Genomic DNA, 22,642 nt, shown 5'->3' with positions numbered 1-22,642 from the left:
CTTGATGTTTCTTTTGGTTTATTGACCTCAGTGAGACGCATAAATAAAACATGAACTTTCCTAAACATCAAACTCCAGAAACAGGCCAGTGTTGAGCATCAGACAAACCCAAACGTGTTCCAGTTGCATGCAGCCGGGTCTCAGCACAGCGCCGCCGTGCACAGGTGCGTCCCCAGGTGATCCCGGCTCGCGCTCGTGGGACTCCAGCGGCCGAGTTCAGAGAAGCTGCAGGGTTTGAGCCCCGACCCCGAGATTCACGCAAACATTTTGGCGTAGATTTTCTTCTCCCTCTCCTTCTCCTCCTGGATCTTCAGGTGGACTTTCTTCATCTCGTTGGTGATGGCTGTCAACAGAAGCACGTTTTATCACAAACAAATGCTGTTTTCTGCCCGTGACTCTGTGCTGGAGTCCCCGTTTGCCCTCCTGCTCTATTTTTCTGCACGCTGACTTTGGTTCAAGGAAAACAGACGGCGTCAGCGGGAAGCGTGCTGATAGCTCTTATCTCCAGCCTGCAGCTAATAAAACAGCTTAAAATATCCGGAAGAGAAAAGCGTCTGGACTCAAAGGGAGCTGGGCTGCAGTCAGCACAGCAACTCTGACAAAACCAGGAAGCTGGTCACTGCACCCCCCCACACGTCATGAAACAGCTGCTTCAGAGCCGACCGCCTCCACCACAACTTCAATGAACAGCAACCGACATTCATTCGTCTCCTGGACCGTTTGTTCCCTTTCAGGGTCACTGGGAGGAGCCTATCCCGGCCACTCGTGGGTGAAGGCAGTGGACACCCTGGACAGGTCGCCAGTCTGTCGCAGGGTCACAATCACACACCCATATACACACCTAAGGACAATTTAGAGTAACCAGCAGGTTTCTGGACGGTGGGAGGAAGCCGGATTCCCCAGAGAAAACCCACGCATGCACGGGGAGAACACGCAAACTCCACACAGAACGGTTGGTGTTCTGGTCCCCCAGGGGCCTTGAACCAGGGGCCTTCTTACTGTGAGCCCAGAGCGCTAACCACTGCACCACTGTGCAGTCCAGGATGTTACATAGACATGTTTATCCTCAGTTGAATAATACTGCACATGACAAACCATGACATCTGTCCATCCCACCAATCAGACAGCAGCCAGCATTCTTCCTCTTGTCTTTCTAATTCCTCACCTTTGTCTTCGGGAGCGACTTCCTGAGCTTTCTTCAGATCCGCCTGTCAGGTGAGAATCAGGAAATCTGCTGTTATTAGATCTTAGTGTGAACCAGCTCCCGCTCAGCTGCTGAATGTCTGATCAGTGGCTGCTTCGATGAGGTTACCATGGCTTTGCCGTTCTCCTTCAACCCCTGCCAGGCCTGGGCCCGCCGGAAGAGAGCCTTGGGGTTGGACTGGTTCAGCTCCAGAGCCTGGAACCAAGATCACACGTCATCCTTCTGAGCTGCTTACATAAACATGGAACATTTCATGAAGGCGCCTGTGGATGCTGATACGGTCAGCTCTCGCCCCCCAGCTGTTGGAATGTTTTTACCGTCAGAACTAGTTAGCTTGAATTTTGCATTTTCTCGACTTCTATCTTAACAGATGAATGTTGGAAACTACAGCAGGAAGAAGCAGAAGAGCCATGTGCTCGGTCACCTCATTGCAGCTGTCCACAGCTTCCTGCCACAGCTGCATCTTCAGTTTACAAGCAGCCGTATTCAGGTGGCAGCTGAGCATCGTGGCTTCCAGCTTCTGGCTCTCCTTGTCCAGGTGATCTCCTCCCACCTCCAGGTACCTGAGGAGGTGAGTGAAACCTTTGTTAGAGCTTCAACCTGGAAATGGGAGAAGAACAATGCAAAGGAAGCCCCAATAGCAGGTTATCAACAGGATGAATACACGACAGGCAGCTCAGGATGTCTGATCACCATGTGATGTCATCAAAAAGTACAGCAGAATGAGAAGGAATTTGAATATTGTGATGTGAAGATTTAATAAGATGAGATCGATCAAAGTTTACTCACTCACTCATTCCACAAGAGGAAATGTGTTAAACTGTAAGCAGAGGCGAAAAAACTCAGAGAAGGAAACAAATGCTAGAAGTCAAGTGTCAACAGAACTTTACAGAACCGTCAGAACCCAAGACTTCACTCACAGAGCAGGCGTAATGCTACGTCCTAATTGAGCAATGTAAAAAAAGAAATCAGCTGAACAAGCTAGCATAACTGAGCATGAAGGTTTGATCCCAAATGAGGCAAACAGAGTGGGAGTGCCAAAAATAAGCGTATTGAAGAACAGTGGGGCCCAGAACCTGCACTGTGTCCTGAGCCTGATTCAGCTGTCTATACTGTGGGAGGGGCTGAGTCACTGAGTCCATGGCAACATGTGGGACGTTTTTTTTGAGTGTTTTTTTGAAAATGCTTGGGAAAATTTGTGTCAATGATGAAGCTGGTCAGAAAGACAGAAAGACAAAAGCCTTGCTCAACGGCCTGTTGGCAGTGTCCATGCTGAGACGGGGAAGAAATGGGTTTACATCCAAAATCGGGTTACATCAAATATGTTTATCCAAGATTTATCAAACACTTGGATCCTTTTGGACCCTTGAGATCAAACCCCCAAAAAGGTTCAGTGACTCCCTGAAACGAGGAGAAGACATCCAGGACACAGAGGTGAGGGTTTGTTTTCAACAAACACAAAGTGACGTGTGGGTGGCTCTTTCCCTGCTTTGTCTCAGCTTTGAAAAAACACATAGATACATCTATTGAGAAGTAAAGCAGCTCAACTCTTTCCAGCAGTGTAGCTCACAGACAAGTTTCTAACATGGGCATCATGCCTTAAACCTGCACGGCACTACAGAACATTCTGATCACTGGGTGGGACTGAAACCTGCATCCACATCACACACAAAGGCAGGGGTGAACACCGTTCTTTACATCTAGTTGACCAAGAACAGGGTGCAGGCGATAGCGTCCAGCCGGCCGTCCACTCGATGCTTAACTGCTGCGTGGCTCTTCAAGCTGATTTTGGACTCAGCGTTTGAAAGTCGTTTCATTTTAGGCAGATTATCACTCATTTCACGGCTGCCTTGAAAGTGTGCATCTGAAATGCCCACCTGTAAGTCAGCGTGACTGTCTGAAAGTCAACCACACACACACACACACACACACACACCCACACACACACACACACACACACACACACAGACTTCAGTGTGCTTTACCTAAGGGCTTTACTATATTTGTTGACTGCAGCTTTCCAGTCCTGGTTCTTAAAAAGGCTGTTTCCAATATTCTTCACGTCTTCAGCAACTGACAGAACTTTGTCAACCTGAAAGGAGAAGAAGATTAAACAACAGTGGAGGGGCTTAAATCGGCTTTTTCATTTTCAAAATATACATGATTCAATCTGTTTATTTCTACAGCTTCAGGCAATATTGTTCTTTCTTAGGGGGACAAAGTTAGAAAAACAAAAATCATTACAACCCTGAAAGTCTACTGGACAGGACGGTGGAAAAACAAGACAGAAACTCCAATAACATCAAAGCAAATATTCAGCAAACCTGCCATTGAATTGATTTAAATGCACTCGCAGCATCAAACACAGAAAATGTAATCCAAAACACACCAAAGTCTCTTCTTATCTGCCCTGCTGCCTGATTGTGCAGTCAGTGACAAACATTTCCAGAAGTGGCGTGCTGGTCCTCTCAGCGCCGTCTGATCCCATCTGCCAGACGGAAGCAGAGTCCTTGAAGATCAAAGCCCGCTGTGACACTCACGTCTTTAAAGTCCACGTCCGAGTCCTCGGGGAAGTCTGGGTGGGCGTCTCCCGTGCCGTCGCCCGCTGGGGCGCCCCAGCTGTCGCCGTCCTTGTGCTCCCCACAGTCAGCGATGACACAAGGCTGCACAGACAGAAACCTGGATTCAGACATTCCTGTGGGAGTCCAGGCAGGGACAGTCATCGGAATGTGGCGTTCAGGAACAGCGTCAGTATGGAGGAAGGGTGGGAGCTGATTGTCAGAAATGCCAACAGTTGCTTTTTTTGTTACTGTTAAAAAAAAAGTAGTAGCTTTCTGAGAAACCAGAAAAAAACAACTGGACCTTCCAAGACAGAATCTCACCAAAGAATAAAGACGAGACAGGAAGCAGGGAAGTACATAGTTCCACTTCCACGCAGAGGAACACAACAGCTTTGTGCTCTTCATCAGCTGAATTTCTCATCAGTTTGCAGTGTGAAGAGGAGGGCAGACAGCAGAGCGGCAGCTGAACATCACTGACATTCTGATCAATCAGCAGCACACGGTTCTTCATCGAGCGTTGCAGCTTCGAGGGAAAAGAAGGGTGATGGAGGTGCAAGACAAACACTAGAATGCATCTGGCAATGATGCACAAATCCCGTCAGTGACCAAAGTTCATCCACCTGAAGAGACGTGTGCAGTGGGTGGAGGAAGGTTTCAGGTGTGATGTGTGACTAAAGAGCGTCATGGGAAGCAGACGGGGATGGTTTGGACACGTTGAGAGGAGGAACGGCGATGATGTTGGGAAGGTTAGAGCTACCAGGAAAGAGGCCTAGAGGAAGATGTCCGACCCCCAAACTCAGCTCTGCTGCGCATCAATGCACGTTAGTTCAATACCGTCCATAGTGCCTGTATTATTAACTGACTTCTTAGGTTCTTCTGTTATCAGACAAGGGTTGTGTGTTTTTTTTAACATACCGGTACGGGATGAAGACAGAAGACGTCTGGCGAAACATGTCAGGTATGTGAAAAAAACCAACCGTGTCTGATAACAGAAGAACCTAAGAAGTCAATCAGTGCATGTTCAAAACCCACATTTCTTTACTATTTAGCTCAATTTAAGCTCAAACTGCAAAATAGAAAGAAAAAAACAACCAACCAGTCAGCATAAACACAACAAACGTTTACATTCCTAACTAATCACTGGTTACCATGGTGATGGGGGGGGGGGGCCTTGACCATACGAATGTTGAGAGCTGGAGCAGAGTTCCAGAACCGTGTGTGTGACTGACAAACTGACAGCGGTCCAAATCGCAAAGAACCAACTGAAAGAACAGTCCAAACCTGAAGGACCTGAAAGCCGGACCTGGCTAAAGATGGCGAGGCTCACACTGGACCGAGTGAGCGTGACATCATCCGTAGAAGATGACTAACTACCAGATCCAACAAATTGAAGTCCATTCAGTTGCCATTTGCTCATAACTAGGAGCCAGACTAGATCAGTAAGCCGTGATTGATCTAGGCTTGAGTCACCATCTCTATGGCAACCACTCTGGCATATCAGGGGTGAGTTTGTTAGAAGTCTACACTCCTACCACACAAAACCTGTCAATCACACGTTTCCAACATTCGTAGTGAGGCCACACACTATTCAGGCGTCTGATCGGTCAGTTTATAACCTGAATAAATGCATTACAGAAAAAATGAGGGTTAATAAGAACATGTTTACAAAGGTATCAGAAAGAATCCAGAACGCTTCTTCTGACCAATAGAATATCTAACAGCTGTTTATTTCTCTCCAGAGGTCTATGGGATTCCTGGAGCCAGCAGGTACTTCCTGTTAGGACGCTGGGGGACTCAGTCCAGTTTTCTTATACAGTCATTGGCCTCACATATCTGATGGGAGGGGCCAGCAGTGTCAGAAACCCCTCCCACTTCAGAATCACAAACTGCTGAAAGTACTTTTCCCAGAGTTCTGCAGCATCTAAGCTCCTCCTGTGGAATACTGTGTTTGATGGGAAACGGAAAAAGACCGGCCTTTATTTTTCAAAACATTGAAGACTGTCCAAAGTAATAAATGATGTGGTGAAGATTCTGAATTGTGTTCATCAGCTCACCTTGACGGGAGCATCTTCCTCGGTCTCAACAGCTTCCAGCGTTTTAACCACTCCCATTCCCTTCAGCACCTGTCCGAACACCACGTGTTTTCCATCCAGGTGCGGCGTGGCCACCGTAGTGATGAAGAACTGGGAGCCGTTGGTGTTGGGCCCCGCGTTGGCCATGCTCAGTAGACCCACTTTGTCGTGCTGCAGCAGGAGAAAACACAAAGCAGACGCCTGTAGACAGCCATGCATCCTTTTAATACCACACCCTCTGAATCCTAAAGCTGGAATGAATCTTCTCACCTAATAACAAACACACATTACTGCATCAGAATAACAACCCAAGTGAACTGTCACATTTCTACAATCATCATCATGAACATTAGAAGAAGAAATCCATACAAAAATCAGAATATTAATAAAAGATTCATTGGGATCAATGGCATAACAGGGTTAAAGCTAGGGCTGCACCATATGAGGAAATCAAGTGATCTGCCATATTAGTGATCTATGTTGCCATGACGATATAACTTGCTATACATGAACAAACAGTTCAAAGTCTCATTTCCATTTAGCTGCAACAGTTACATTTAAATAAGAGTCAACATAACTTAAATTATACCACAAATGACACTAGTCTATGAGAGGCAACCATCCAACATGAAGGGCTCCATCTGATTGGTCAAGTGCATCAATGAAATTATTTTTATTCGTAAAAAATTGTCTTAGCACATTTAGGGGAAGCATTTATCGCAATTTTTGCTGTATTTTGCGCTATGCGTATTGCAGGTATATGCATGATATGCATATTTGCGATTTACTGTGCAGGCCTGGTTAGAGCTAAATAAAAACAGTCTGAGTCTGTCCCACTGACCTCCACAGCAGATAAAATCCTAAAGGAGGAAGCTCCAGAAACAGGTCTAAACAGCTCCAGGACAGTAACGCAGTTCTTTACTAGTAATAAAAGTGAAGTGTGTCCAAAAGTAGAGTAGTAAGCCAGTAGAGACATGAAAACTGATGTTCAGAGCTTCATCTTTCTACCTGCTCAGAAGGTTGAACTCTGCACGAGCTGCAGACATTTGCTTTTTTTCACGACGACCAGAAATGATGTAACAATGGGTCCCTACAAAATCTAATAGTGGGTAGAAATCCAATTCTTGCTGATTGATTTTGGAAAATGTGATCAATATACAATGACGTAAATCTGTCAAACTCCCGTAGGTTGCTTCCTGGAAAACATGACGGTGCAGACAATCATGACATTAGCTTCACTAATGAGGACATTAATATGTCTGGAAAATAGACAGGATGACGCTGCTGCCCTCTCTGCTGCCCTCACTGCTGCCCTCTCTGTTGCCCTCACTGCTGCCCTCACTGCTGCCCTCTCTGTTGCCCTCACTGCTGCCCTCTCTGCTGCCCTCTCTGTTGCCCTCACTGCTGCCCTCTCTGCTGCCCTCTCTGTTGCCCTCACTGCTGCCCTCTCTGCTGCCCTCTCTGTTGCCCTCACTGCTGCCCTCTCTGCTGCCCTCTCTGTTGCCCTCTCTGCTGCCCTCTCTGCTGCCCTCACTGCTGCCCTCTCTGCTGCCCTCACTGCTGCCCTCTCTGCTGCCCTCTCTGTTGCCCTCTCTGCTGCCCTCACTGCTGCCCTCACTGCTGCCCTCTCTGTTGCCCTCACTGCTGCCCTCACTGCTGCCCTCTCTGCTGCCCTCACTGCTGCCCTCACTGCTGCCCTCTCTGTTGCCCTCTCTGTTGCCCTCTCTGCTGCCCTCTCTGCTGCCCTCACTGCTGCCCTCTCTGCTGCCCTCTGCTGCCCTCTCTGCTGCCCTCTGCTTCCCTCTCTGCTGCCCTCACTGCTGCCCTCATTGCTGCCCTCTCTGTTGCCCTCTCTGCTGCCCTCTCTGCTGCCCTCACTGCTGCCCTCTCTGCTGCCCTCTCTGCTGCCCTCTCTGCTGCCCTCTCTGCTGCCCTCTCTGCTGCCCTCTCTGCTGCCCTCACTGCTGCCCTCTCTGCTGCCCTCTCTGTTGCCCTCTCTGCTGCCCTCTCTGCTGCCCTCTCTGCTGCCCTCTCTGCTGCCCTCACTGCTGCCCTCACTGCTGCCCTCACTGCTGCCCTCACTGCTGCCCTCACTGCTGCCCTCTCTGCTGCCCTCACTGCTGCCCTCACTGCTGCCCTCACTGTTGCCCTCTCTGTTGCCCTCTCTGCTGCCCTCTCTGCTGCCCTCTCTGCTGCCCTCACTGCTGCCCTCTCTGCTGCCCTCACTGCTGCCCTCTCTGCTGCCCTCTCTGCTGCCCTCTCTGCTGCCCTCTCTGCTGCCCTCACTGCTGCCCTCTCTGCTGCCCTCTCTGCTGCCCTCACTGCTGCCCTCACTGCTGCCCTCTCTGCTGCCCTCACTGCTGCCCTCATTGCTGCCCTCTCTGCTGCCCTCACTGCTGCCCTCACTGCTGCCCTCACTGCTGCCCTCACTGCTGCCCTCTCTGCTGCCCTCTCTGCTGCCCTCTCTGCTGCCCTCACTGCTGCCCTCATTGCTGCCCTCACTGCTGCCCTCTCTGCTGCCCTCACTGCTGCCCTCACTGCTGCCCTCATTGCTGCCCTCTCTGCTGCCCTCTCTGCTGCCCTCACTGCTGCCCTCACTGCTGCCCTCACTGCTGCCCTCATTGCTGCCCTCACTGTTGCCCTCTCTGTTGCCCTCTCTGCTGCCCTCTCTGCTGCCCTCTCTGCTGCCCTCACTGCTGCCCTCTCTGCTGCCCTCACTGCTGCCCTCTCTGCTGCCCTCACTGTTGCCCTCTCTGCTGCCCTCTCTGCTGCCCTCTCTGCTGCCCTCTCTGCTGCCCTCTCTGTTGCCCTCTCTGCTGCCCTCTCTGCTGCCCTCTCTGCTGCCCTCTCTGCTGCCCTCACTGCTGCCCTCACTGCTGCCCTCTCTGCTGCCCTCACTGCTGCCCTCTCTGCTGCCCTCACTGTTGCCCTCTCTGCTGCCCTCACTGCTGCCCTCTCTGCTGCCCTCACTGCTGCCCTCACTGCTGCCCTCTCTGTTGCCCTCTCTGCTGCCCTCTCTGCTGCCCTCTCTGCTGCCCTCACTGCTGCCCTCACTGCTGCCCTCTCTGCTGCCCTCACTGCTGCCCTCTCTGCTGCCCTCACTGTTGCCCTCTCTGCTGCCCTCTCTGCTGCCCTCTCTGCTGCCCTCTCTGCTGCCCTCTCTGTTGCCCTCTCTGCTGCCCTCTCTGCTGCCCTCACTGCTGCCCTCACTGCTGCCCTCTCTGCTGCCCTCACTGTTGCCCTCTCTGCTGCCCTCTCTGCTGCCCTCTCTGCTGCCCTCTCTGTTGCCCTCTCTGCTGCCCTCTCTGCTGCCCTCTCTGCTGCCCTCTCTGCTGCCCTCACTGCTGCCCTCACTGCTGCCCTCTCTGCTGCCCTCACTGCTGCCCTCTCTGCTGCCCTCACTGTTGCCCTCTCTGCTGCCCTCACTGCTGCCCTCTCTGCTGCCCTCACTGTTGCCCTCTCTGCTGCCCTCTCTGCTGCCCTCTCTGCTGCCCTCTCTGCTGCCCTCTCTGTTGCCCTCTCTGCTGCCCTCTCTGCTGCCCTCTCTGCTGCCCTCTCTGCTGCCCTCACTGCTGCCCTCTCTGCTGCCCTCACTGTTGCCCTCTCTGCTGCCCTCTCTGCTGCCCTCTCTGCTGCCCTCTCTGCTGCCCTCTCTGCTGCCCTCTCTGCTGCCCTCACTGCTGCCCTCTCTGCTGCCCTCTCTGCTGCCCTCTCTGTTGCCCTCTCTGCTGCCCTCACTGCTGCCCTCTCTGCTGCCCTCACTGTTGCCCTCTCTGCTGCCCTCTCTGCTGCCCTCTCTGCTGCCCTCTCTGCTGCCCTCTCTGCTGCCCTCTCTGCTGCCCTCTCTGCTGCCCTCACTGCTGCCCTCTCTGCTGCCCTCTCTGCTGCCCTCTCTGTTGCCCTCTCTGCTGCCCTCTCTGCTGCCCTCTCTGCTGCCCTCTCTGCTGCCCTCACTGTTGCCCTCTCTGCTGCCCTCTCTGCTGCCCTCTCTGCTGCCCTCTCTGCTGCCCTCTCTGCTGCCCTCTCTGCTGCCCTCTCTGCTGCCCTCTCTGCTGCCCTCACTGTTGCCCTCTCTGCTGCCCTCTCTGCTGCCCTCTCTGCTGCCCTCTCTGCTGCCCTCACTGCTGCCCTCTCTGCTGCCCTCACTGTTGCCCTCTCTGCTGCCCTCTCTGCTGCCCTCACTGCTGCCCTCTCTGCTGCCCTCACTGTTGCCCTCTCTGCTGCCCTCTCTGCTGCCCTCTCTGCTGCCCTCTCTGCTGCCCTCTCTGCTGCCCTCTCTGCTGCCCTCACTGCTGCCCTCTCTGCTGCCCTCACTGTTGCCCTCTCTGCTGCCCTCTCTGCTGCCCTCTCTGCTGCCCTCTCTGCTGCCCTCTCTGCTGCCCTCTCTGCTGCCCTCACTGCTGCCCTCTCTGCTGCCCTCTCTGCTGCCCTCTCTGTTGCCCTCTCTGCTGCCCTCTCTGCTGCCCTCACTGCTGCCCTCTCTGCTGCCCTCTCTGCTGCCCTCACTGCTGCCCTCTCTGCTGCCCTCTCTGCTGCCCTCTCTGCTGCCCTCTCTGCTGCCCTCTCTGCTGCCCTCTCTGTTGCCCTCTCTGCTGCCCTCTCTGCTGCCCTCTCTGCTGCCCTCTCTGTTGCCCTCTCTGCTGCCCTCTCTGCTGCCCTCTCTGCTGCCCTCTCTGTTGCCCTCACTGCTGCCCTCTCTGTTGCCCTCTCTGCTGCCCTCTCTGTTGCCCTCTCTGCTGCCCTCTCTGCTGCCCTCTCTGCTGCCCTCTCTGTTGCCCTCTCTGCTGCCCTCTCTGCTGCCCTCTCTGCTGCCCTCTCTGCTGCCCTCTCTGCTGCCCTCTCTGTTGCCCTCACTGCTGCCCTCTCTGTTGCCCTCTCTGCTGCCCTCTCTGTTGCCCTCACTGCTGCCCTCTCTGTTGCCCTCTCTGCTGCCCTCTCTGTTGCCCTCTCTGCTGCCCTCTCTGCTGCCCTCTCTGCTGCCCTCTCTGTTGCCCTCTCTGCTGCCCTCTCTGCTGCCCTCTCTGCTGCCCTCTCTGTTGCCCTCTCTGCTGCCCTCACTGCTGCCCTCTCTGCTGCCCTCTCTGCTGCCCTCACTGCTGCCCTCTCTGCTGCCCTCTCTGCTGCCCTCTCTGCTGCCCTCTCTGCTGCCCTCTCTGCTGCCCTCTCTGTTGCCCTCTCTGCTGCCCTCTCTGCTGCCCTCTCTGCTGCCCTCTCTGTTGCCCTCTCTGCTGCCCTCTCTGCTGCCCTCTCTGCTGCCCTCTCTGTTGCCCTCACTGCTGCCCTCTCTGCTGCCCTCTCTGTTGCCCTCTCTGCTGCCCTCTCTGCTGCCCTCTCTGCTGCCCTCTCTGCTGCCCTCACTGCTGCCCTCTCTGCTAGCCTTGGATCCAGAACAGCGAGTCTTCCTCTCCTTGTTTATTCATTCACAAATACAACCACGGATAGCCGAGTCAGTGCAGAGACCTGAGCCCAGGACTGATGTGTTCTCACTTAAACAGGTTTGATAGAGAATTTGGACCTTTGCTTTGATCCTGGAGACAAAGGCTCTGACTCCGGATGTTTGACAGCATTATAGCCGGTCCACATGTGTAGAGGGACAGTCTGCGGCCGAACCTCTCTCTCTCCCTAAAGTTCTCTGCCGTCTCTTGATTTATCTGAAAACTGCGTAAGGTTCAGAGGCTCCGCCCCCTGAGGAGACCGCTGCAGAGACGTTTGTCAGCAGCTCAGCCGTCAAAATCTCCCATGTTTTAAAAGAAGGATTCTGTGCAAAGCGTCATGTGTGCGAGACAACAAGTGCTGTCTAATAATCAAACGACTGCATTGTTGGGGTCAGATTCCACAGGCTCACTGCCCCCAGCACTGACCACAGAAGACCGCAGAAAATGAGTTTCTTTCATGGGACAACTAACTGAATCATTCCAGGTTCAGTCAAAAAGCTAAAACAAGTGGAGAAAGACACAAAGACGTTCAGAACAGTGTAAACCTTAAAGTCAAACACATCCACCTCCACAGTCTGTGACACGCCTGCTCTTTGGCAAACAGGGATTAGACCACACGTGTCAAACTCAAGGCCCGGGGGCCAAACGCGGCCCGCCATGTCAATTTATGTGGCCCGCGAGAGACAGAAAAGTTTTAATTTCTTACAATAAAAAAAAAAAATTGGTGTGTTTTTATTTATACGTAGGGGTAATCAGACTTGAAATGTTGAATTGTGCAACTTTACATTAGGACTTAAACACTGTCCATATAACCTAACCTGACAGAATCTAATTTAAAAGGATTTATGCTAAAGTAACAAGCAAATATATGTTTTCTATGAAACTGGAATTGTCACTTTAAAAAGTTATAATAAATAAATAATGAGTTATTTAACAATAAGGAGTAGTTACATTTATTTTTCATTACATTTAGTTACATGTATAAGTTATATCTGGCCCTTTGAGGACAGACACTATGCTGATGTGGCCCTCAGTGAAAATGAGTTTGACCCCCCTGGATTAGACCATATTAAGCTCATCAAAACACGTCATTCTGTGGAGAATGGAACAGCTCAGCCATCATGGAGGCGGCTTCACCTTGTAATGGAAGTTTTCATCCTCAAACTTGTCTCCGTAGATACTTTCCCCGCCGGTGCCGTTGTGGTTTGAAAAGTCTCCTCCTTGGATCATGAATTTCTTAATGACTGTCAACGACAAATGTTAGGAAAAAACAAAATCCGTGTTTATTTTACTGGCCTGACCAAAGAAAACAAAGGAAAATGAACAAGGCACTAGCAGCCAGCAAACAGTTCAGCATCATGTATGCAGTCAAATGGATCCACATCTTTGTTGTGTAAACCAACATTTGAGCTCCCATAATTCAGTGCTCTGACAGTCTGTTGGATGGACATTTCCATATTCAACATTGCTATAAGTCAGCAGCACGGATCCACCGTCAGTGAGGAAGAGCTGGGGGGGTTACTTCTGTGGAAGGGGCATCCTTTGAAGTGCAGAGGTTTCCCGGTGGATGAGCCGATGCCTTTCTCTCCGGTGCAGAGCGCCAGGAAGTTTGCTGCCGTCCTGGGAGTCACGTCTGCAAACAGCTCCAGGACGATCCTGCCGGCTGAGGACACACAACAGTTTGATTATCATTATGGAATCAAGGTTTCATTCACACCTGACCGGCCTCCAGCCTTTATTCAGACAGAAAAAACACCCAGAGATGGAAAGTGCTGCACGTTTAGGGAAAACTCGAATCAGCTATGGATCATGACAAGTCCCATGATCAAAGTGGGGTTGACTGATGGATTCCTTCATGCAGAGCACACGTGGGTTCTGAATACCAGCACGATCAGACAGTCTTCACGTGAACAGGTCCGTTGAGTTTGGACCGGGTCATCGCCTTCATCACTCTCGCATTCATTCATTTAGCTGAAAGACCGGATCCTGTTCTCCGCGTCTATTTGTCAACACAAATAACGGGGTTTGTTTAAATAAACTCCCTCTGGGTTTCCTAAAGCCGGTAAAACATCGTAAAAGTTCCTGGAAGCCATAAGCGTGCCACCGTGTGCTATGCTAACCAGGCTAACTCTTGCGTTAGCCCCGAGGAGCTTTTCTCTCCAAATGCTTTTCTGACCTCTTTCTCCTCCAATGTCAACATCGAAGAAGACGCGGGGGTTCTCGGGGTTAGATGGTCTGTCGGTCGGTGTTGGGTGAGACATTTTACTGAGGACTGCTTCACTTCTCCAGGCTAGCTTTAGCACGCAGCGCTGCTGGTTTTGGCGTGATGAATGAAGTCTACGCGACTTCCGCTTCAGGACTTTCAAATTAAAGCAAACTCACTACGCTGCTCTGGAGTTCTGAATAAACTCAATTTACTTCCGCTTTAAAACTTCAAAACAAAATCAATTTGATGGGATTTTCGAGGACTGTAAAAGTCCTCTCATGCATCTCCAATGTATATTGTATATGTCATACAGTCAGTGTTAAGAAAGGATGAAGGAATAATTTTATTACAATTCCCCTTCAGAATGATTTTTTTTTTTTTACAAATTTTGCAATAAATTTAAATTGTTTTTTTTATCAATCAATCAAAAGAAAGAGAAAACTAAAGAAGACAAACAACAGAAATATCTATACAGAGATAGAAAATATACACTGAACAGCCACTTTATTGGTACATCTTGCTATTACTGGGTTGGACCCCCTTTGCCTTCAGAACTGCCTTAATCATTGGTGGCACAGATTCAACAAGGTTCCGGAAACATTCCTCAGATAGTTTTGTCGATATACTGACAAAGTTGCAGTTGTCCATGCAGTCTAAGTTTGGTTCTGCAGATTCTGCTTTATTTCAATCAAATACAAAACCTGAGAAATGAAGCTAAATGTTTGTTTTATAGTTTTGCTTAAAACTTACATCTTGAAGCCGGAAAAACATGGTGTGAAGTAAAAGATGCCTGGATCCTTAAAAAACGTTTCCCTCTCAGTCAGTTCAGCCACAGCCTGCCGGGGGGGTTAGATCAGGGCCAACCCCATCACAGTGATGCAGTTACAGACAAACGGTCCCTGACCCCATGAAATCGATGTCTATTTGGCTCATTTTGGTAGAAATGGATGACTCCATCCTGTGGTAAACAACTTGCAGAGTTATCTATACTTGACATGAGGGGATGTGATTGCTTTAGCCATGGGGGCAGATTACCTGGAGCTTCTCAGATGACAATCATAAGAGACTTTCTATGAAAGTTTAAAGGGACCTACGCGGTTATATCAGTTATTTTTGAGCCGTATTTCGGAATCAGTGGACTTTTTAACGTGTCATCGCCTTCTTCAGCAGATCTTTTCAACATATCAGAGCTGACCACTTTGTCTTGCACCAGATCAAATTTGGAGAACACAAAGATGCTGTTAGAAAAAGCTCTGCCGTAAACTTGTTCTGAACTTTCACAGGTGCACAGAAACAGGTCTCCTTCAGGGAGAACACTGATTGATGCTGGAGGGTTCGAACAAAGAAAGTGCTGAAGATTCACCCCTTTCCACTGATTAAAGCATGACTTGTCAGACGTCTCATTAACAGTCAGGCTCTTCATTCACAGGGGGGGGGCGAACGCAATCTGCCGTTGACCCCCTCCACTTCAGTGAAACTCTGCTGGATCCTCGTGAATCATCCATCATTTCTGAGGGAAAACAAGAAGCCATTAGAGGCTTGACAGAGGCGCCCGGGGAGACGGGACACAACCTGCCTTCAAATTCACCAACACAGTTCTTTTATTTTTAATGGAATTAGACTTGTTTGCATTCAAAAGAGTCATGTTTCATCACAGTCACGTCCCTTCGGACTCTTTGGTTTTCTCATGGGCTAATGGGGTCTGCATTTGTTGTGCACTGCTGTGTGGAATAAACAGACTTTTCTTGTTTAGGTTGTAAAAGTGTTTCAGGTTGACGTAAAGGAAAGCAATTAAATTGATTAGTTCACCAAAAATGGTAACATCATTTCCTGTTGAAACACAGAAAGAGTCGACTCATTTTGTGGGAGTCGTTGCTGGTGTGAACAAAGTCAAATGTATTTTATTTTCAGACTTTTTATTTAGGTTCTCAAAGGAAACTGGTACATCGCCTGTCCGTCCTGGGGGAGGATTCCTCCTTCATGTGGGCACCCCTGAGGTTTTTTCTTTACAGAGAAGTAGGGTCTAAGAGCAGGGACGCCCAGTTTGTTTTAGTCTGTTTTAGTTATTAGTTATTTAATTCTATGACTTTATGTTCTTTATGATTCATGTTTATTACACAATCACCGGCATGAAGCCCATTGAGACGACTATTGTTGTAATATTGGGCTATGTAAATAAAATTGAATCGAAATACACATTTTTTTAAATTTATTTATTTATTATGACAGGGAATGTCATTGTATTCACGCCGTTGCATTGTTTCCAGGTTACAGATAATCTCACATCATGTAAATTTTCAGTCAGTAAATCAGAATACGTGTTTATAATCACGATTTTTTACTCTCTTTTCCCTCTCAATTTTTCATGAACAAAGACCAGAACAGCTGTCAATCACATCATCCTTGAAAAAATTAAAAAATTAAACTCACATTGCTATGTGTTATCCTGTAGTAGAGAAGTTTTTATTGAAACTAAAGTAGGTCTGGTCTAAGCGGTCCAATAGTTTTGACCTATTTTGCCCACCAGCTCTAACCTTTATCTGTTTGCATCTTTATTACAAATGTCCGTCTTTCCATAACATAAATGTCACGTATAGTTTTATGCCAATCATCTTATGTTGGAACATCTGGTTGTTAGCACTTTCTTGTCATGGCCTCCTTCAATATCCTCATTAAATATTGGTCTGCTGCAGACCGCATGGGAAACACACATTTCTTTGAATTGAAATGTATTCCTGTGTTTTTGTGTGTGTGTGATCAGTCTCATGAGTCCTTTCACCTGCTGATCGCTGCAGGTCCAGCCTGACCAAAACAGGCAACCCAACAGGTGCAGTCTATGTATACGGGGCAATCCACCCAACTGTTCCAGAGGAGGAGCAATAGATTTCATCAAATGATGCCTGTTTGCTTTTGGTTCTGTTGGGTTGTCATTCGTTTGTGTTTGTTAATAATAATAACAATAATAATGGATTAGATTTATCTGTGCTTTTCCAGACGCTCAAAGCGCTTACAGTGTGTCCATTATTCATTCACTCCTCATTCATACTTGGTGACGGTAAGCTATGGTTGTAGCCACAACTGCCCTGGGGCAGACTGACAGAGGCGGGGCTGCCAGTTTGTGCCTACGGCCCCTCTGACCATCACCGGGATCATTCATTCACATTCACACACCAGTGGAGCCACACTGGAGGCAAGGAGGGTGAAGTGTCTTGCCCAAGGACACAACGACAGTTGGCTGGGGGGAGCGGGGATCGAACCGCCGACCCTTTGATCATTGGACGACCTGCTCAACCGCCTGAGGCTGTTCTTGGCCTTTTCTTTCCACACGTTGCAGTCTGTCAGGGACTCATTACCCAACATGGAAGCAGACAGCACTGCACCGTCTTGTGTTCTTCAGACACTGAACAGTTTTGGCAGATTATGAGTGTTAAACTCTAAAAACCATTCAGATGGTTTACTGACTCTTAATCCTGCAGTTTCTGTAGCTCTTTAGATCATAAATCTGAATTAAAGAGGTCTTAAAAATGACCAGCACAGATCAAAGAAAATGAAAATGATGGTACAGAAATAAACTTCATAGAGTACAAGTATGCAGAAATGCAGATATGGCTTTGGGAAATGTATTTAGATAGATAGATAGATAGATAGATAGATAGATAGATAGATAGATAGATAGATAGATAGATAGATAGATAGATAGATAGATAGATAGATAGATAGATAGATAGATAGATAGATAGATAGATAGATAGATAGATAGATAGATAGATAGATAGATAGATAGATAGATAGATAGATAGATAGATAGATAGATAGATAGATAGATAGATAGATGACTTTATTAATCCCACAATGGGGAAATTTCATTTATCTGTGGCAGCAACACGACATTCAGAAATAATCTATATAATATAACATCAATAAAGGACATCACAAATTACATTTATATTAGATAATTAAAAATATTACTAAAATTATTATGAAAAATTATTATCAAAAATGAGATTCTTATTAAATAAAGAAATAAATATTAAATAAATACAGCTGCAAAAGTGTAAAAAACATGCGGTCTGCAAAACATGTAAACTGTAAAAAAACATTACAAATTTTTTCAAAATACAGAAATAACTAATGAAGTTCACACCAAGAACAAAAACAAACAACTGTTCAGGAACAAAAAACAATTTAAAATTGAAAAACAACAACTACAACAAAAGTAAATGAATCAATGACTAAACAGAAAAACACCCCTGGGACCGTGGAGTGTCACTTTGACACGGTGTTGTACAGTCTGATGGCTGTGGGGAGGAATGACCTGCGGTAGCGCTCCTTCTTACACTGAGGGTGCAACAGTCTTGTGCTGAAGGAGCTGGTCAGCGCCTCTACAGTTTGGTGTAGGGGGTGGGAGGGGTTATCCATGATGGATGTCAGCTTAGCTAACATCCTCCTGTCTGCCACCTCCTCGATGGACTCAAGTGTGCAGCCCAGGACAGAGCCGGCCCTCCTAACCAGTTTGTTAAGCCTCTTCAAGCTTCTGCCTGCACTGCCCCCCGCCCAGCACACAACTCCATAAAGGACCACTGAGGCCACCACAGTGTCGTAAAAGGTCCTCAGCAGCTGTCTGCACACGCCAAAGGACCTCAGTCTCCTCAGCAGGTGAAGGCCACTCTGGCCCCTCCTGTACAGAGCATCCGTGTTGTTGGACCAGTCCAGTCTGTTGTTCAGGTGAACACCCAGATATTTAAATGTGTCCACGACCTCAATGTCTGAACCCTGGATGTTCACCGGTGACTGTGATGGTGAGGACCTCTTGAAGTCCAGTATCAGCTCCTTTGTCTTGCTGGTGTTAAGCAGCAGGTGGTTAACTTCACACCAGCTAACAAAGTCAGTGATGACCCCCTGTACTCCTGCTCATCCCCCCCTGATACACAACCCACAATGGCACTGTCATCTGAGAACTTCTGCAGATGACAGTGGTGGGAGTCGTAGGTGAAGTCTGATGTGTACAGGGTAAACAGGAATGGGGAGAGCACAGTCCCTTGAGGTGCCCCCGTGCTGCAGACCACCACATCAGACACACAGTCACGCAGCCTCACAAACTGGTCTGTCTGTGAGGTAGCTGATGGTCCAAGCAACCAGATGTTGGTCCACACCTGCAACCTCCAGCTTCCTCCTCAGCAGTGATGGCTGAATTGTGTTGAAAGCACTGGAGAAATCAAAAAACATGACTCTCACAGTGCTCCCAGGGGCCTCCAGGTGAGACAGGGCCCGATGCTGCAGGTAGATGATGGCGTCATCCACCCCGATGCCTGGTCGATATGCAAACTGCAGCGGGTCCAGTGCTGAGCTCACCTGAGTGCGGAGATGGCTGAGGATGATCCTCTCCATAGCCTTCATCAGGTGGGAAGTCAAGGCGACAGGTCTGAAGTGGTTCGGTTCCGTAGGACGAGGTACCTTTGGAACCGGAACCAGGCAGGAAGTCCTCCAGAGGACTGGTACCTTCTCCAGTCTGAGGCTCATATTAAATATGAACATCATCACCTCACAGAGCTGGTCTGCACACTCCCTGAGGAGCCTGGAGGTGATGTTGTCAGGGCCTGTTGCCTTCCTGGCCTTTGTTCTCCTTAACTCCATCCTAACCTGATTCGGGGTGAGGCAGAGGGGGGTTGGAGGATGGGTGGGCGGTGGCTGGTCTGGTGCTGTGAGTCGTTGGGGGGGTCCCTTTGCTTCTATTGGAAGAAGGGGAGAGTGGACTGTTTGGTGCTGAGGTGGTAACAGCTGCAGCTGGGAGGAGACGCCTGAGCTGGAAAGGTGTGAAGAGGGGGCCGTGTGGGTGGAGACTGGGGGCTGGGCAGAATCAAATCTGTTAAAGAACAGGTTCAGTTCATTTGCCCAGGCTTGGTCACCTGTGACCTGGCGACCATTTCCAGCCTCAGCATGTCCTGAGATCTGTTTCAGACCTCTCCACACATCACGGATGTTGTTCTGTTCCAGGCGCTGCTCCAGCTTCTTCCTGTAGCGTCTTTGCACTTCCTGATCTTATATTTCAGGTCCCTCTGTACTCTGCGTAGCTCCTCCTTGTCCCCAGAGAGAAAAGCCCTCTTCTTTTCATTTAGGAGGGTCTTCAGCTCAGGAGTGACCCAGGGCTTATTGTTGGAAAAACACTGCACTGATTTTGTTTGCACTGTGTTTTCCACACAAAAATTGACATAGTCCGTGATGCAGTCAGTGAGACTGTCAATGCCCCCCCCCCCCCCCCCCCCCCCCCCCGTGTGGACTGCAGAGAACGTCCCAGTCTGTGGTGCTAAAACAGTCCCTCAGTCGCTCTGTTACCTCCTCAGTCCAGATCTTCACCGTTTTAATCTGTGGTTTCTGCTGTTTCACCACTGGAGTGTACGCAGAGGAGAGATGGACCAGGTTGTGATCAGAGCGTCCTAAAGGGGGGAGGGGGGCAGAAGCATATGCATTCTTGATGTTAGCATAGAAAAGGTCCAGAGTTTTTCTGTCCCTCGTATGACAGTTCACATACTGGGTGAAGTTGGACAGGGTAGCGGAGAGGGGGGTGCATGCATGGTTAAAGTCCCCAGAAATCAGGATCAGGGCCTGCGGGTGTTGTGTCTGCAGCTGGGACACGGTGCTGTGCACGCGCTCACAAGCGACAGCGGCGTCAGCCGACGGAGGGACGTACACAGTCACCACCAGCACATGGGAGAACTCCCGTGGAAGGTAGTACGGCCGAACGCTGACTGCCACCAGTTCAATGTCCTTGCTGCAGTGCTGTTCTTTCACAGTGATGTGGTTCGGGTTACACCACCTGTCATTCACGAACACCGCCAGACCACCGCCTTTCTTCTTTCCGCTCTGCGCCGCGCTCCGGTCCGCCCGCACCAGCGTGAATCCAGTAACTGAGACCACGGACTTTGTCATGTCCTGGTGGAGCCACGTCTCGGTGAAACACAGCAGGCTGCTCTCACGGTACACCCGCTGCAGACGCATGAGCGCTGTTAGCTCGTCCAGCTTGATAGAGAGCGCGCGGACGTTTCCCATAGCAACGGATGGTAAACATGGCTTGTACCTCCGTCTTCTCTCCCGGCGTTTAACTCCAGCTCTGCAGCCTCGTCGTTTCTTCCGTATTTCAGCTGGAACATCTGGCTTTCCAGCGAGGAGAATCTCAACTCGTCCAAGAGCTAACAGCTGATCTCGAGTGTAAACAATGGAGCTGCATCCTAACGGATCCCCCGAGGCCGGTTCAAAAAGTTGAGAAAAATAAAAAAACAAAAAGCAAAAGTAATGATGTTCCTGTCCTTTGTCGCAGAACTTCGTAATAGTTGTTGAAAAATACAAAAAACACAAATAAGTTGGAAGAAAATATTAATAAACTCAAAGTAAGGAACACAAAAAGGTAGAGCTGCCCAGATAAGCTGCCACACATGCGGCGCCATGGTAACTGATTTTTCATGGTAGGTGATTTATGCTCTTTGTTTACCAGAAGCACAGCTTGTCAACAACTGTTTTTTTTGTTTGCTTCACAAAGAGCTTCTCCCTCACACAAACAGAACAAGCTTCCTGGGTTTCACTTATGGCTTTGGCCATGAAGCTTAGAATTAAAGCTGATTCTTTCTACACTTGGGAAAAAAGGGGAAATTCCATGAGAGATTATTAATATTTTATTAATTAACAAAACTTTAATGAGCTTTCTTTTTTTGCTTGATAAAGTTTTCTAAAAACACAAGATGTTACCTGACCTGTTTATAAAAATGTCCTGCGGTGGGAACATAACGTTTTGATTTGATCTGATTTGATTGATTTTAAGCATTGTTGTCAAAGCAATAAAGAATTAACACATATTTATAAAACTCGTTACAAAAATGATAAAATGTATAAATTAAAAAGACCATTAATAATAATAATTAAAAAGAAAATAAAACAAAACAAAAAAGACACTTAAATCACATTTGCTTAATTAAATACAGTGATCATTATCTAAATCAAGTAGAGTTTGATTTATTGCTTGTAAAGGAGTGGGAAAAAACGAGTTTATATAATCCCACCCCTACTGAGTTCATTCATTTTAAAGTTTTACAGTTTCTGTAATCCGGTTCTGATCAGATAGATTCTCTTCAAGTAACAAAATCCAGTCCCTATTGATGATTGATTATCTTCAGAAAACATTAACTCATGATTTCAGTAAACAGTAATGGTAACTATTACGTAATAATCATTGATTATTATTAGAACATACTATCACATTAAACCAGTAATTATTGCTACACATTGCAGATCAAGTAAAGAAAATAAATAGCTTATTGGTTGTAATTTACAGATTTCAGTAATCATTATTGCACTTTACACAATAGAATACTCATTTGCTGTAATGAAAAGAGCTTTGATTATTTCACCTAAATCAAGTTTACACATGTATTTAGAATTCTTCAAACACCTGTTGATCATTACCTCCTCTTCTCTTCATATCCTTAAATCAGAGTTTCTTTATACATTTTCTTGAATATTTGGATGTTTGAACATTGTTTGAGCTCATTACTTACCCCGTTCCAAAGTTTAGTGCCACACACCGACACACAGAAACTGTTCTTTGTGGTTCTTTTTTTTTTTTTTTAACTTGTCCTGTCCAACAGCTGGGCAGGCAGATGAGAGCTGAAGTCTTCTTGTGTTGGACATATTTTACTTTAACAACAGGGGTTATTAATATTCAGACAAACCAAAGGTATGTCTGAATAAACCCCTTTTGTAATTGAGGCCAAACTTTATTCATTTTAATCATATTTGAAAATCTTTTGTGTTGGACCGGATGGAAAAGGAAAGAAGGGAAGAAGAGAGAGGGACGTTAGAGAGAAGGGGGGGGGGGGTAGGAGGGTGATAATAGAAGGGGGGGGGGGTAAGACCATGAAGCAGCATAAAGCAACAAGTTTCTGAATGTTTATTATTACGGTCAGGTTTAGAGGTAATACAAATCTAGAAGGGGCGGGGCCTGTCCACACACACACTCAACTGTTATAAACACACCTGTTGGCTCCAAAAATGTCCACATGTCAACATGTACACAATACAAATACTGGTTACGCACGCATACTTATGCCTTCACACCAACTAGTGTGAAATATTTCCTTCAATCACGCAAAGCATTTGTGCAAAGGTGAGCTAAC

The 22,642-nt window shown here is 48.1% G+C and overlaps 1 protein-coding gene across 1 annotated transcript; it reads right to left on the bottom strand.

The window, feature by feature from the left end:
* Position 1: 1 nt before the first annotated feature.
* ppid (peptidylprolyl isomerase D) lies at positions 2-13,625 on the bottom strand. Its single transcript, XM_004086470.4, has 10 exons — positions 13,449-13,625; positions 12,795-12,935; positions 12,410-12,516; positions 5,820-6,008; positions 3,745-3,867; positions 3,190-3,296; positions 1,629-1,767; positions 1,313-1,399; positions 1,166-1,208; positions 2-343 (listed from the first exon to the last, which is right to left on the bottom strand). The coding sequence occupies exons 1-10, from the start codon at positions 13,531-13,533 to the stop codon at positions 255-257; spliced, it is 1,110 nt and encodes a 369-aa protein (XP_004086518.1). The 5' UTR covers positions 13,534-13,625; the 3' UTR covers positions 2-254.
* Positions 13,626-22,642: the final 9,017 nt, after the last annotated feature.

Source organism: Oryzias latipes, chromosome 10 (assembly GCF_002234675.1).
Source record: "Oryzias latipes chromosome 10, ASM223467v1".
NCBI classification, from domain to species: domain Eukaryota; kingdom Metazoa; phylum Chordata; class Actinopteri; order Beloniformes; family Adrianichthyidae; genus Oryzias; species Oryzias latipes.
The sequence above is the reverse complement of the archived record's forward strand: the minus strand, read 5'-3'. Positions and strand labels throughout refer to the sequence as shown.